Source organism: Lates calcarifer, linkage group LG3 (genome assembly GCF_001640805.2).
Source record: "Lates calcarifer isolate ASB-BC8 linkage group LG3, TLL_Latcal_v3, whole genome shotgun sequence".
Taxonomy (NCBI): Eukaryota; Metazoa; Chordata; class Actinopteri; family Centropomidae; genus Lates; species Lates calcarifer.
In genome coordinates, this window is record NC_066835.1 from 18,574,199 (window position 1) to 18,590,080 (window position 15,882).

The 15,882-nt window shown below is 40.8% G+C and overlaps 2 protein-coding genes across 2 annotated transcripts; one reads left to right on the forward strand and one right to left on the reverse strand.

Moving 5' to 3' along the window:
- The first annotated feature begins 1,046 nt into the window (after positions 1-1,046).
- Positions 1,047-5,389, forward strand: LOC108899042 (G1/S-specific cyclin-E2). The gene is made up of 11 exons (XM_051068366.1): positions 1,047-1,128; positions 2,064-2,095; positions 2,209-2,266; positions 2,385-2,435; positions 2,727-2,875; positions 2,957-3,092; positions 3,296-3,442; positions 3,781-3,876; positions 3,984-4,118; positions 4,410-4,785; positions 5,032-5,389. The coding sequence occupies exons 2-10, from the start codon at positions 2,082-2,084 to the stop codon at positions 4,536-4,538; spliced, it is 915 nt and encodes a 304-aa protein (XP_050924323.1). The 5' UTR covers positions 1,047-1,128; positions 2,064-2,081; the 3' UTR covers positions 4,539-4,785; positions 5,032-5,389.
- Positions 5,390-5,836: 447 nt separating this feature from the next.
- Positions 5,837-14,076, reverse strand: ints8 (integrator complex subunit 8). Its single transcript, XM_018699266.1, is given in 29 exon segments — positions 5,837-6,053; positions 6,193-6,236; positions 6,384-6,448; positions 6,534-6,607; positions 6,756-6,806; positions 7,277-7,380; positions 7,474-7,592; positions 7,685-7,746; positions 7,836-7,895; positions 7,995-8,028; positions 8,112-8,296; positions 8,563-8,684; positions 8,763-8,967; positions 9,096-9,206; positions 9,302-9,432; positions 9,545-9,720; positions 9,836-9,906; positions 10,068-10,209; positions 10,529-10,629; positions 10,712-10,750; positions 10,752-10,865; positions 11,079-11,186; positions 11,371-11,550; positions 11,662-11,713; positions 11,880-11,951; positions 12,100-12,240; positions 12,329-12,503; positions 13,031-13,169; positions 14,024-14,076. Coding segments are annotated over 29 exon segments (3,018 nt in total). The 5' UTR covers positions 14,048-14,076; the 3' UTR covers positions 5,837-5,936.
- Between the last annotated feature and the right edge of the window lie 1,806 nt (positions 14,077-15,882).

A 15,882-nucleotide genomic window follows, 5' to 3' on the forward strand; every position in this document is an offset into this window, starting at 1 on the left:
ATAACTTATCTTATTTTGGCTTCAACCTGTACGTTAAATTCAGATGTATAACATTATCGCCTGGGTAACTTTAGCACCAAGGACCTTTGTAGTTAATACAATATGTAGCAACTGTATGTCTAAAAAATACTCAGTCATATGGGAACATAAGTTATGCATTACAGGTTTTAAACAACTTAAAATTACTAAATTACTCACAGTGCACTTGATTAACCCTATTATATGAAAATAATTGAATATAACGACGCTAAAATATTAGAATTCTTTTTCTTTTTTGATGTAAGAAAATACATTATTAATATAAAACATGGTGTTTTGACAGTCTTGTGACACTAAATCTAACCAATTCCCCATTTAACCAGAGGGCGACAGTACCCATGTCTATGATGGAGGATCTGCTAGCCAAAATCGTTTCAACAAAACTGATTATGCTATCAACGAGTTTGTTTGAGTTTGTCTGAAAGCGGAATATGAATGCTCTGTAAAACCACACGCAGCTAAATGAAGCAAATAAGACAGATTTAAAGTATCTATCTATCTATCTATCTATCTATCTATCTATCTATCTATCTATCTATCTATCTGATAACTTTAACTTCCGCATACATGCTGACAGCTGCCTGCTTTGTTTACATCCAGCAGCAGCACGCGCTCAACTCAGCTCTCTCTCCTATTGGCTGCCCTGTTCTGTAACCCCGCCCACCACCGATGTCACTAAAATCCAACAAAATAAAAGCCCCCAAAAAAGTAACGTTAACGTAAAATTTATGTTATTTACATACATTTACTTGCAACAAGAAAGACTTATTAATACTGTAACCAAACATATGATTTAACTACACTGCATTCACCTTCACAAAGCGACGGTTTCTTTGTTTAGTAACTAGTTTCGCTCGTTCACAGCGTTAATAAAGCAGTTGAAACTAAAAGAAAGGAGATACATTTAGAATATAAAATATTATGGGAAAACTGTCACAGTCACTTATCTTTAAATTAAATGTATATTTTTGATGAAAATACTTTAAGGCTGGGAGTATTGATACACATGCGCAATGTGCCGCAGATGCATATTAGTTGGCGCCAGCGGCAACTGGAGGCAAGTTTGATTTGGACTCTGCACAGAGGAGGGTAAGCTGCTAATATTACACTTATGTGGTTTCCTTACCTTTCTTGTCTTTAACTCCTCTGCACCATTTCTAAGTAATGTGTGGGCGGCAGCCTGATCTCAAAACATAGCCAGCAGCTTGTTATTTCGATGGAGAGTCAGTGAATCCGGTTGTTCTCTAGCTCGACTGGTTGTGTTAAGTTAGCTAACGTTAGCTAGCTTAAGGTTGTTTTTCATTGACAGCGGACTGGTATTTATTAATCTGCATTTCTCAAGAGGAAGCAGGGAAGCAACGTTTGCATCGCCTCAGCTGAAATTAGTAAATTAAAGCTTTGGTGTCCTTTGCAGTCTGCTCCTGGTACAGCTGAATAATGATTAAATTTAAATGGTCTTGGCACATAAATGCCAAAACCCTGCAACATATGAACAGTTTAAAAGGTGGTAGTCATGAGCCGATCGGTTAGTGTTAAATTCAAATCAATTAATCAGTGGCACTTTGGACAAAATGTCCTCCCTGGGCCTTTGTTGCTGCACGGAGGGAGCACTTCTTTCTCTGTCTCTTTGTGCTGTTCTCGCTCATTTTGTCTCATGCAACTGCAAAATCTTGAGCCCAGAAATATTCCTACAGGTGACACAAAGCCTCTCATTTTTAGGTTTTAGCAGCAGTATTGTGCTTTAGTGGATGAAGGCAGCAGAGCGTGCACAGTTTACGCGCTTATTATTGGATATTGGCGCGTATGATAGTGGGTGAATGATAAGTAATTCTGAAACGATGCAGGTTTTATTTGTGGTTTTTTTTTTTAATGAGGCTTGGCTTTTACAGTAAGTGTTTTTGTGCAATCCAAGACAGCTGCAGGTGGTGGTTAACGTCTGTCATTTTCATCTGAGGGCTAACTTCCTGCTTTTTGTTATTATCACTAACTTTGCTTCTAAATTGTTTCCCCTTTTCTTCTCACAGACAAAAGCAGCCACAGCCATGACTAGACGAAGGTAATCCTCTTCCTTGTTGCTTTATGAATTATTATTGTAACTTGATTGTTTGTTGGGCTTTTTTTTTGCCAAATCTCCAGCTCCATGTTGAATTCAGTTTATTGTCTCTGCAGTGGTCGCCTGCAGAAAAGATCTGAAAATGCTCCAGGGCAGAAGGGCAAAGTTAATAAAGTAAGAACCCATAAAACCCATTATTCAGAAGGATATCATATGGCTTTATTTTGTTATTATACAGACAAGCATTTTCTAGATGGTCTGATACACTCTAATAGCAACTTTTTTTCTGCAGCAAAGCAACAGGAAAAAGGTTCAGCCCCTGTCAAAGCTGCAGTGTGAGAAGGTATGTTTGTTTGTTTCTTTTATTTTACAATACATTTTAATTTGTCAGTTTAAGGGCACAAGATAGATAAATGAGTACATTACAAATATGGCTTCTATCTGTATTACAATTCCCAAGAGGTGTAGTCTACCACCAGGGTGTGCACAGGTGTAGTGCATCCTGTCACTGATTAGACTGTGACCTGTCTGCTCATTGTTGAGTCTTGTATGTTCTGATGAAGGACTGGGTGTCCAAGTGTGCAGAGATCCTTCTCTACAGAAAAGTAGCAGTTAATTTTCTTTTCCATTTCAGAACCAGCTGGTAATTGAAAGTGTCACCAAGCCCTGTATTATCACCGAGGTTCCTGAGAAGGAAGTCAGGATCGACTGTGATGAGCCGGGCTGTCCGGTTCTCATCGCCAGAGATTCTTCAGTTCAGCCGTCTCCTCTGCCTCATCTTGGGTAATTATCACAATATTCAGCTTTGTTTGGCTGATTTGTAATGCTCAACAGTTTCAACAAGTGTTTTTCCTCGTGTTACAGATGGGGCTTCTCTGAAGATGTGTGGATGAAAATGGTCAGCAAGGAGCAGAATTACAGACACAGCAAGAGCTTCATGCAGAAGCATCCCAGGATACAACCCAGAATGAGATCAATCCTTCTGGACTGGTTAATCGAGGCAAGTTTTCATCCTCATCTTGTGTTTTTCGTCCTCAGCTGGATTAGTTTTGTTACAGAGCATGTGTACACAAAAATCTAATGTTTACTTAATAATGAGTTATTGTTTTATGCTTTAACTTTAGGTCATTTGTTGAAGTTTTAGCCATCTGTTAAGTGTTCCAGGAATTCGGTTTATCATGGTGTTTTCATTGGTTTCCATAGGTGAGTGAGGCGTACACTCTTCACCGGCAGACGTTCTACCTGGCACAGGACTACTTCGACCGGTTCATGTTGACCCAGAACAACATTGAAAAGGGCGTGCTGCAGCTCATTGGGATCACCTGTCTTTTTATAGCATCAAAGATGGAGGTAAGGAGGAACAAGGAGGGATCAGGACTGTTTATCCCAAAAGAATCTTAAGACTAAATCAAACAAAACTTTGCAGTCCAGTCGATAGAGACGCCTTCAAATTCAAAATATGTCAACAAACATCCCTCATCTAACAAGTCTGAACAGCTCAGACAGGTTATCGGTGTGTAACCCTGTGTTCACGCAGCTTTCAGTGAAAATAATTCTGTTGTTGAGTGAACGTCAGTTAAGTGAATAGCTGATGTTTTGCACGCACTGTAAATGTAACGTTACCCGACGTGGAGCTTAACAAATCCAGGTATTTCACCAACTTGTATTTGTATTTTGTTTCCTCGTAGGAAGCCTGTCCTCCGAAGCTGTCACAGATGGCGTATGTGACTGCAGGGACCTGCTATGAGGACGAGATTCTTCAAATGGAGTTAATCATTTTGAAGGTAACACTATTATAAGTATGGCACAATTTTTGATCCATAATTCTTTATTGATAAACAATAAGAGGGATTTCATTTTTGCTTAATTCTATTTAACGCATATTTTACAGGAGCTGCGTTGGAACCTCTGTCCTGAAACAGCCGTGTCTTGGCTGAAGCTTTACTTCCAGATGGCTTCGATGAGCGCCAACTCTGACCTGCTGGAGCCGCAGTTTCCACAGGACGCTTACGTCCAAATGACACGTGTAGGTGTTTGGATGGGATTCACCTTTTTACACATGTGTACCAACATAAACCTCAGCCTCAAAATGGACCTGGTGTTTAGTCAACACTTCTCTTTTCTAACTGTACTGTTGTGTTGAACCTCATTTTGTTGTAAGACACGGACATCTACATTGATCAGGTTTCAGTCATATGTTAATGTTAATGTTCACCAGCTCTAAATGAAAGACTGATGTTTGTTACGGTTTATTTCACTGCTCCAAGTCTGACTCATTACTTAATGTCAAATAATGTTTCTTTTTTGTCTCTGCCAGCTTTTAGATCTGTGTATCCTCAACATAAACTCACTGGACTTCCAGTATCGAGTGTTGGCTGCGTCGGTCCTTTGTCATTTCCTTCAACAGGAAACCGTTGAAAAGATTTCAGGTAAGATTTGGGATTAATGAAATTCACAGAAACATAATGCTCCAACACTAAATTGGGGGAAAGTCAGTGTTGTCATTACAGTAGATATATTGTTGTATTTGTGCTCAGGTCTGTCGAAAAGACGTCATCCAGCCGTGTGTGAACTGGATGGCTCCCTTCGCTGAGTCAGTCAGTCAGTTTGGCCGAGCGACGCTGAGGGATTTTGTCAGAATAAAAGACGACAGACACAACATCCAGACACACACAGACTATATGACCATGCTGGTGAGTATTTATTTTCTTGTTCTTCATTTGCTGACTGCAGGTGATGAGCAGTTTTAGCTTGATGGGATTTTATTATGTTCACACACAACTATGTAAACCAGTATAAACAGAAATGTCACCAATAATTGATTTTAGTGAATTTTAAGCTGCAGTCATTAAAATTTAGATGAAACTAAAGAATCCAAACTGTCCTGGTGTCACTGATGCCACTTCATTTGTTTCTGACTTTGAACCTTTTCATTTTAGGAGGATGCCAGTCTAAAGGAGGTGAACCGCCAGTTCCCCACTCCTCCCAGCAGCACAGAGAAAACCTGCAACCACTGAACTACAAGAGGACTCTGAAGTGAGCGTGAACAAAGAGGACACAGGGTTAATGTCTCTCAAACAAAGACTGAGAGGCTCCTGTTGTAGCCAGTAGACACAAGACTGTTCACAGGAATAGAGCCTTGATGGGAGTTTGATACCTGCTGATGTGACTGAATGCTTTATCCAGGATAATGTGCCTGTATTTGAAAGAATCTTAGCCAAAGCTTTTTGTCTTAAGATTCTAGCTGTCTTTTAGTAACTAAATGGGTGCATTGATTCAGAAAAAATGTTTTTAAAATGTGTTTTAAAAAAAAAAAAAAAAAAAAAGTTATGTCATTTCTAGAAAATGACATTTTAATATTAAATGTGCAATTGTTTACTTTTTGTAGCATATTAAATATGTTCATAACCAAAAGGTAAAATGTTTTGAAACACAATATCAGGGTCAGTTTAAATGTAAAGTTTTTAAACAGAATGCTGTGTACTGCCACTTATTTCACCTGTCAGCCTGGTGTAAGTAATTTAAATGCAAACATTAACATGGAAACACCGATGTATAGTGCGAGTACGCACTTTATTTTAAATCCCCATGAAAGCCACGTGACTGAAAGCATTAGCTGAGTAAAGTGCATACTCTTCAGTTCATTTGTGTTTCTCAGTTATTACCATGCTGTTGTTTTAACTCAGGGCATTACATAGTCAGTTGTTTTTTTTTAAAATAATCCATTGCAAATGATTACAAGTGTACAAATGAACAACTGTATTTATTTAGAAGTTTATTTTCTACCACAAAATAAAAAAAATATACATTCCAACCCCTCACGTGTCTGTGGTTCACATGTCCACTAGAAATACAGTTTGGCCATCGCCTGCAGGAATCTCTTCTTCCTCTTCTGAGCAGCCAGCTGCAGCACTTCCTCTGGGTTACTGGTGTTCAGCTCCGTCTGTCCGATCGCTTTTATCTGAGGGGAAAGTAAAGGGTTAGGAAACCATGCTACCCAGTCCTCGATTGCATTCACGTTTCCTTCTCTCGTGTCTTTCCCTTGTCTCAGTCACAGCGACAACACACCCTACGTTACTAACTGGGTTTGAGGAACTTACCGCTATTTGTCTCTTCTCCGTCTCGCCCCGTTTGTGGTGAATATCTGAACGCACATTAAGGGGTAGAAGAATCACTATAAACTGGAGATAATACTGTATGTACTCTAAAGAAATAATGTAGGACCTCTTACAAGACCAGGTGACGGCTACAAAAAGAATCCTGAATCAATACATCGAAACAGAAAGGATACGTGTGAGATATTCCAGGATGGTGACGTCCCAGATGTAGTCGTAGAATGAGTCCATGGCATCGTGACTGTGGTGACACGAGACAATATTACAGATACTAACAGCAGCTCTGTTGGTTGTTAATGTACCATGTGTAGTGTTTTGTGTCGTACCTGTTCTGTTCTTGAAGAGCTTTGAATGCCGTCATGTAGTCGACTTCTCTCAGAAACTGGCAGAGGACAGCGACCTGAGAACAAGAGATAGAATATATCAATACTGAAAATCAGGAACTGGAGGAATAAAAATCACTGAACTCTGCACTGCAGCAGTGTTAACACGAATGATTCAAAAGCCTATGAGAGGTATTCACTGAAATGTCTGGTTTGACCTCCCACCTGTGTGTGGCAATTCATCATTGAACAGCACTTGATCATCCTCTTCAGAACCTGTGAAAGGACAGGCAGTGTTATTAAGGAATTGACAGGTTCGCAAGTTTTCAAGTCTGCTTTCAAACAACGCTCACATCATTCCTCCTGTTCATACCAACCATTAGAAGATCCCTACTACTTTTCCATAGTAGAGTTTTATCTCGCAGAGTATAGGAGCTGCTGGAATACCACTGCCTCCATCAGTTACTGTGGTACTTTTACTTATCTGAAGGATCTGAATACTTGTTCCACCACTGAAAGTCACACAATATACTAACTGATGAAGGCAGTGGTGTTCCAGCAGCTCCTGTGTTCTGTGAGCTACATAAAGTAATTTTAAGTTACTTTGGATTTGATTTTAAAAATTCTATCAACTTGTTCTTGGTGTTGACAGCTGAGCTGAAAAGCTCTTTGTCAGTTAATTGTTACAGTAGATTGTGTTTTATTTTATATATTTACATAAATTGTGGGTGGCTGTAGTAATTTACCTGGTCAGTGTAGACATCTGGGGGCACAGCTTTGGTGAAGAAGTCAGAGCACACGGCTCCAGCCTGGAGGTAGAGGTTCAGCGCAGCAGAGTACTGATTGGTCACTACAGAGAGAGAGAGAGAGTGTGTGCACATATAGTTCATAAATCTGACCTCTGGAGTCTCTTTTCTGACTCTGCAGCGCGACTGTTTCTTACCAAAGTAAATGTCGGCCTGTGTGATGAGCCACGACTGATTATTGGGGTTCAGGGTGAGAGCGTAGGACACCAGCTCTTTGACCGTCACAGCCACAGCCTCCACGTCCACCGCCTGGATACTGTCCAACACATGTAATCATAATTAGCAGCTTTGCTCAGCTGGGATTAACTTGAAGAAAATCCAGGTAATTTCATTAAAACACATTCTTACTTTGGAAGAGAAGACGGCCAGATGGAGAGGTGTTCTGCTGTCACTTCATTTACAATATCATCCTGAGGAAAGAAAACACAGACTTTAGATTTACTCTAAGTCTCTACAGTGCTGTGTCGAGATTTTTTCACAGCTCTAACTTGACTCATACCCGCACTATGCTGTGAAGCCTCACAAACAGTGAGATGAGGGTGGTCAGCACCAGCGGCTCCTGTAAGAAAAGAGATGGAACTCGTTACCTTTGCATCAGTAACTCTTCATACAATTACAAATATAATATTTCCACTGTCTAGTTTGACTTTATACTTACTCTAAGTTTCTTGATGAAGGTGATGAATTTGCTCCTAAATGAGTCAAACAATGAAAAGATCATGAAATCATGAAAAAACCCTAAAACTTCTGGGGGTATTAGTGAGCATGTCTGTACCTGTGCAGGATTCCCATAGAGGACTCTCTCTGTTTAATGAGGCCCACTCGGCCCTCGCTGTTCCTCTTGTGTTGGATGGACATGCTGCAGATCTGAACCACCACGTCCCACAGCTCCTTGGCTGTGCGTCGACTCTCTTTAGGACCTGGGAGCTCTTTGCACGTGGACGCCAGGAGCTGACCGAGCTGTCGGAAGGAAACAGACGCGAGGAAGTTTGCGAGTTAAAACCACAGCAGTTTTAACCATCTCAGACCCACCACAATCCACCGGCAGGTCCTTCAGCACTGACTTCAATCTGAACTCATGGAGATATCTCAGTGTTCCCAAAGCTACCAAATTGATCTGGTGTAAATTAAGCAATGGGTTTACAAGATGATACTAAATCAATATTCATACTGGGTGAAGTTTTTATCCAACTGCAACAAAAAAGGCAGAGGTGGAGATGATCTACCTTGATGTACGGGTTGTTCATGACCAGAGACGGTGGCACCTGCAGAGTCAGGTAGTCGTTCTCCCTCCAGTTCAACATGAAGGCGACACATTCCTCTCCTACCACCTGACGTAACGGCAGATCTGAAGACAAAAAAATATCAAGTAATTTAGTGATGAGTTTGCAGCACAAAATCAAAAGATCAGGTAACATCCACTCACCGTGAATCCTCATCTCCAGGTAACCTCGGACCCTGCTGACCAGGTCAGGGGGCGGTCGCTCCTTGCTGCCCTCGGCCGCCATCGTCTCGTGCGCCCGGACCTCCAGCAGCAGCATCTCGTTCAGCATCACCTGCCTCAGCTTCGGGGAGAACTCAGTGACCAGCTCCAGACAGGCCGAGAAAAGCTGCCGCGCGTGAGCAAAGTCCTGAGACGAAAGCAGGAAATTTAAATACCTGGTTAATGTTCATCTGTAAGGTGATGCTCACTGCTTAGGTTTCAGTGCAAATGAACAGCCTGAAAATTCATTTAACCATAACATTATTCTATAATTACCTTTATTGATATACAGTGGAGTCCTTTGGCCATTAGTATGTACACGAGGTCCTTGGTCAGGTTGTCTTTAATGCTCAGGATCACGTTGATGTAGTCTGGAGGAACTTCCCACTGTACACACATACAGAGAGCAGTATTTTAATTATTACAGTGTGTGATTTTACTCTTGAGTTTTTTTTCCTCCGCTAGTTTTTGTGACCTCTGACCTTGCTGTTGACCCTCCAGAAGGGTCGTTCGGCCATGCCGTGGAGTTCAATAAGGATTTGTCTGATCCTGCGCGGCTCCAGGGAGAGGATAAGCTGCTGCTCCAGCTGCCCGATGTTCACGCTAGCCGAAGCTGTTGAAGGACAAACCAAAATATAAAAAGTCCCATCCCTGATACACACCACTGGCTCCATTTTGACAGGGTATAATAGAATGATGTGTACAAGAAAACTTCAGCCATGCACCTGGAATGTCGTAGAAGGAAGGCAGAGGTTTGGCGCTGAGGTTGATTGTGGCCGACCTCTTCCTCATCTGCTCCACCAGGACCTTCCTCTCCTCCTCCCTCAGCAGCTCCATGAAGAGCTTATGAGAGGACACCACAAACACCAGAGACAGGTCCTCCAGGCTTTCACACAGAGTCCTGCACAACAAGAACAATCCAGTTAGAGAATCAGACAAGTCAAGGGCTTCGTTAAAAACAATCTCACTTCAAAGTGGTGTTTTATGTAGAGGTGCATTGTCAGTGTGTCGCTCACTTCATGAAATTGGCCATGTTTCTCCTGGACGTCTCAGATGGACGATCCTTTTCCAGTGAACGTGTGCACACCTGCAGGACAAAAACGATGGATTCAGCTCTGCAATAGCTTTCAATTTAACCACAATGAGAAAACACATAAGTCCTCAAACCTCAGCAAACTTGCCACCAGCTGGGATGATGGATAGTACAGACTTCTTTATATTATTTAAAGGATTTTTGAGCTCGATTACCTCTAAAATGAAGTCCACCATTCGTTTACTGGGCTTGAGCAGCAGCTGCTGGAAGCGCACGCTGAGGACGTCTCCCTCCAGAGCATCTCGGATGGCGTTGCAAACACAGAGCTTGTGGCAAACCTCATCCAGGCCAGCTTCCCTGCACAGGAGTAGAGGTAGTTTGTTTGCAGATTCTAAAGTGGAAATGTCTTAATCACCAGAATAAGCTTAGTATAGAATATAAATATTAATTTCACATGATTTTAGCTGCATGTACAGTGGTTTAAATGCATTCATTTAGAAATCAAACAGGACCAGACTGTCTGGATTTATGTGTTAATGTTAAGCAACAGCAATTGGTGATTCAGACAAAGACGTTTTATTATCATCAATATAAGTGCTGAGAGTATGTGACAGCCTGGACAGCGCCACTTGTTTAAGTTCATTGTAGTTCTTTAGTTTCTGAACTGTGGCCTCACCCTTGTTGGACTTTGTACATGAACTCCCTGAGAACAGAGCGTCTGAAGTGGTTCGGTAAACTCCGGGTCACGTTGTCTTTGATGAAGGATTCAATGACAGCCTGCGAGAGTGGAAGTGAAACTAAGTCACAGGTTCTACACAGAGGAAACTAGCTTTGATATCAGAGCTGCGTCTGCTCTGACCTGGTGGTTGTGTGCCCTGATCAGACTGTTGATCTGATCAGTAGGGTGAGGTCTGCGAGTCAGAGGGGTCACAGTCTCCAGTCAAAGCTTTGCAGGCGTTCCAGTAGCCAGCCAAACGCTTCTCATCCAGGTGAACGTGAACAGTCGAGTCCAGCTGGACAATAAAAACATATAGGAATTAACGGTCATCAAACAGTTCCAGGGCAGCACTGTGAACAGTTTGAGGTTTTTAAACAATGAAGGGCTGTTGATTTCAAAATAAAAGCTTTCTTAAATTCTAAAGTTCATTTAGTAAATGAAAACCTGACAAATATGGACAAGGTGAAGTCCTACCCATGATAAATATGAAGTAAACAAGTAAATCTACCTTCTTAAACAGTTCTTTTGTCTGTCTGAAGTGCTCTCTGGCTTTCTCAAAGGCTGGTTGGTCTGTGCAGCCTTGCTGGAAGAAAATACACCCCAGGTCATAATGCACCTGAAAGACAGAATACAAGTTACACCACATTAGGAGTATTATTACATTGGAGGATTATTATATACTAAATTTTGAAATTAAAGACAAGATGCACATTGACAGCCACTGTCCGTTTTCTGCAGATCAGTTTATGAATTCTGGCTGTAGTTTAATAGGTAAAGACAAAACTGTGCGGTCCTCTGACCTGACAGTGCAGCTCATCAGTGCTGATGCGAAGCCCTGCAGTCGAGGACTCCGTCTCTCCGTTGGCGGCAGCATCGGCAGCCAGCAGGTCCAGAGTCCTCATGGTGTGAACGTAGAAGTCTTTCTTCAGCCGCAGGGCTCCTTCCAGAACACTGATGGAGTCAGCTGCCTGCTCTTTCAGCTGAGGGCATAATGGCCAGTTTATAGATAGTAGAGGGACAAAAAAAGAATTATAGGAAAGGGTGATAATGACATGTTGTTCATTCATAGATCAAAAAACGTGTTAACTCACCACAGTGAGGATGTTTTCAGTCATTTCTTTCTCCTGCTGCACAATACTTAACCTGAGACAGACCACAAGAGAAAAGTCACTAATGATTTACCTTTAGAACTCAAAGTAGATGCTATTCGGACATGTTGTGCATTTCATTGTATAGCTTATACAGCATGGACAACTGAGCCTGGATAAGTGTGATTGAGTATTTGAAGGAAGGAAGGAGCAGAACCTACATGTTCATCTGGTGAGGTCCTGGTTTGGTCTGTTTCTCTGGAAAACTGCTCAACACGATGGTTCTGATGGCCCTAAAGTACAAGAAATATTGGACATAACAGACAAAATTCTTCATTACACCACACTTCTTTGATGTAATGCTTGCAATGTATGTACTCAAGTAATGCCAAAATGGTCTGTAAATAGAAAATTTGAATTTCAGGTCAGACTGTTTCTCACCAGCGGTTGTAGATGATAACAGCCATGGCGGTGGTTGGAGGCAGAGTGGAGAGGTCCAGGTCCACGTGTTTCACCCCTGGTGGCACTTTGCTCACACACAGGAGCTCATTCAGTAACATATTTAACACTGGAATGGTCAAACTGGCAGAAGAGGAGGAGAAGTCAGTACATTAATGCATGAGCCTATATTGTTCGTGGATCACACACACCACACCACACACACTCTTACCCTTTCTCAAGTACTTCCAGATCCCACTTCATGTGTGCAGCTACTTTCAGTGCCAGCAGCTTCAGGGTGCGGTTCCTGCGGTTGTCTGCTGGAGGCTGCACTTGATTCTGTTCATTCACTGAGGGCTTCGACGCCTGCTCCAGGAACTGGATGATCAGCTGCACTGGTAACGGGTCTGTGGGAAGACATTTACTTACACACAGCCCTCTTTTTGTTTAGGGAAGTCCAGTCTCAATGCTGGGTATAGATTAACATCCAAATATGCCAAAAGTTATCAGCTAATTGTGTTGCAATGTCCTTTTGGGTGAGGAAAATGGCATCAAAAACTGCAGAGTGGCCTTCTTTATTTTAACAGGCAGCCTTTTTTATTATTATATTATTATTATTATTGTTTGTATGTGGTCATTTATCCACAGGACCAGGACTTACACACTATAAAACAACAAAATAAAGCTAGGAACGTGATCAAAAGTTGTTTTTAAATAATGTTTTCTGGTGTATTTTCTTTATTGGACAATTAATATGCAAAATACAAGGACAACTGTTGTTTCTATTAACAGGACATTATAAAGGAATGAAAACTTTTATCCACTTTATCTATTAAATGCATTTTAAGTAAGAGTGTGAGTCAAAAACAAAGGTGGGATATAAAAATCAAGCCAAAGGGATTGGTATAATAGACATGTGTAAGTCTGAGCTGACCTGGGTTTGACTTCTGCAGGTGTTTCTCCAGCAGGCTGCCATCCAGGAGGAACTCAAACCATGAGGTCTGAAGAGGCGTGCTGGGCCGACTGCTGCCCACAGCAGCCACCCGGTCTGCTGCTTCAGCACTCATCCTGCCCTGGTGAGCAGTGACACAGATATGAAAACTTGTTTTAATTTCAAGACCTCAATAGTGATCTAATGCTAATAAGGAATTAAGGTTCAAGCTGGTTTCTATCTAAATTAAACAGTGCCCTGAAAACAATTGACGAATCAAAGCTGAACACATATTTAGACACTTGGTTAGTTTACTCATCATGGGGAACATTACTGAGGCTGTTACATCTCAGGAGGTTATGTCAATATCTCTCCGTCAATTTTCAATCAAAAATGCCAAATATTTGCTGGTTCCAGCTTCTTCAGTGCGAGGATTTGAGGCTTTTCTTTGTCATACATGATGGTAAATTGAACATTTATTGTGTTTTGGATGTTGGTGGAATAAAACAAGCTATTTACATGATTCACCTTAGGCTGTGGAACATTTAACAATAAATTTCACTACTGCCTGATTTTATTTAGACTAATGACTAATGAATTTATGAATTAAAAAAATAATCAGCTACATATTCATGTTGACTTCTCTGTTATGGCCTGGAGAGCTTTAATTTTAATCATGTGTAGTCCCGACTGGGCGGGGTTTTCCACTTTGTCCGACGGAACTGTGGCAGTATCACTGAGTCAAGCGGGTGCGGGATGCCGGTGTGTTTAAATCGAGTGCATCCTCAGCGCGTTCTCTGTTGCTGCTGGAGCTAACACAGTTTGGGGCTAATGTTCTAGCTAAACGGCTAAACTCTACAGCCCAGCCCGCACACTTAAAGACGGATAATCTTACCTTAACTGGCCAGAATGAACAAGCAGAGGAAATAAGTGCTAAATTTAGATAAAAATCTCAAAATAGTGCTGGAACAGCTACACGGACTGTTTGGTTCTCACATAATTCATTCTGCGCTTCGCCATCTCGCTCGCCGTAATTCCGGTTCCTCTGCGTCGCCAGGGAGACACAGAGTGCGCCATATTTGCGCATATTTATACTGTCGAGTTAATTAAATCAAAAACTACGATGCAAAGACTGACATTGAATACCGAATTAAATGTCAGTGTTTGATTCTGGGCTTGTTTGAAATACATTTTTATGTAGGATTATGAGAAAATTTATAGAACTCACGGCAACGTAATAGTTTTCTGGACAAAATTCATAAATCAATTAAGGTTAAAATGTTAAATAAAAAGTGGATATTGTGAAAACTGAAAACTCTGACATACAATAATCTATACAATTAAATTGTAAATTAAAAGTAGCTTAACTATATACAAAATATTAACTTTTAATCCTAATAATAACTTCATGGAAAAGAGACAGGGTGTTGTTTTAGCATAACTTGACGAGCTGTTATCTATAGATTGATCAGGATCAACATGACTTACCACACTAGCTATATAAATTCCTCCATATCCCCTGAAAACATGTGTAGCACAAATTAAACACGCAACGCAAATGAAATTAATAGAAATCAGTGATGGAACGGGACAAAAACATAAGAAACGGAATGAATATTAATATACAAAATAATCCTTTTTTTTTTTTTTCATTTTCCTGTTGCTGTTTTGTAATTGATTTTTCCATCTGGCTCTCCAGTCTGTACACAAACACTGAGGCATGGACTGAAGAGATTAAAATAGGTAAAAAACAACACATACTTTGTAAAAACTGATTAAAAAAATAAAGCACAAATAGCCTTAGAGAGATCAATTTTATATTTATCAACTCATACATACTTTTGACTTCCATCAGTAATTCAATAAAACCTAATATTCACTACATGGCCTTTTGGAGAGGGACAGTTACTGGAGAGACATGATAGCACCAGGAGGAATTTATCACTAAATACTTCAGGTAACAACCAGGCGGTGGGAATTGATTGGTTGCAGACAAAGCTGAAGATGTGGTTGATAAAAAGTCAGGAACAGCGTTAAGACTGAAACACCTCTGAACATAAGGCATCCAGATGAGGAGAATGATAAAACAACAAATTCAGAACCAGCCTCAGTTCAAAAGTTCACAGATACTGTTTCTATTGTCCCTATTGTGGAAAATGAAAACTCCCATCATGCCAGGCACCATGTGATATTACGGAGTCTGTTCTGCATCTTCTAACACCACAGGCAAATTCTTATTTTTTAAATATAATCACTGACTCTACAGCAGAACCCAGGTATAACAATAATGACCTCTGAACACAGGCGAGTGTCTTCGTTGACATCTGCTCTTACTCTCCCACTTCCCTTTTGCAGAACACATCACAGCATAAGCAGCGTACAGAGAGAATACTCCCTCATCAAAGCTAAGCACATGAGAAGCAGCAGTGTTGTAAGGACACAACATATACACATGCACTGCATGAGTATTTTTTTCATGAGGAAACAAAGGCAGAAAAAAGCAGCTATGATTGCCAGTAATTTGGTTTAGGTCTTAATTAGCTCTTAATCATCATGTTAGTGCTACGTACTTTCTATAAATTAGTGGTATTATCACTGATCATGATTTAAGATTTAACTATTACTTAACTAATATTTGTATGTGTAGGTCTACTAAGTTGGACAGACCATGATTATCTGCAGGTCATGAGACATTTAAGACAAGATTTTTAAAAACTTCATTTGTTGTTTCATGACAACAGTATCATCAAGCCATTGACTTAAAAATATACAGAAGGCAGGAAGAATGTGTCATCTCTGGGTATCGACAGAAGTTGTGATCACAAGATAAAGACCTGAAAAATATCTCAGTAACC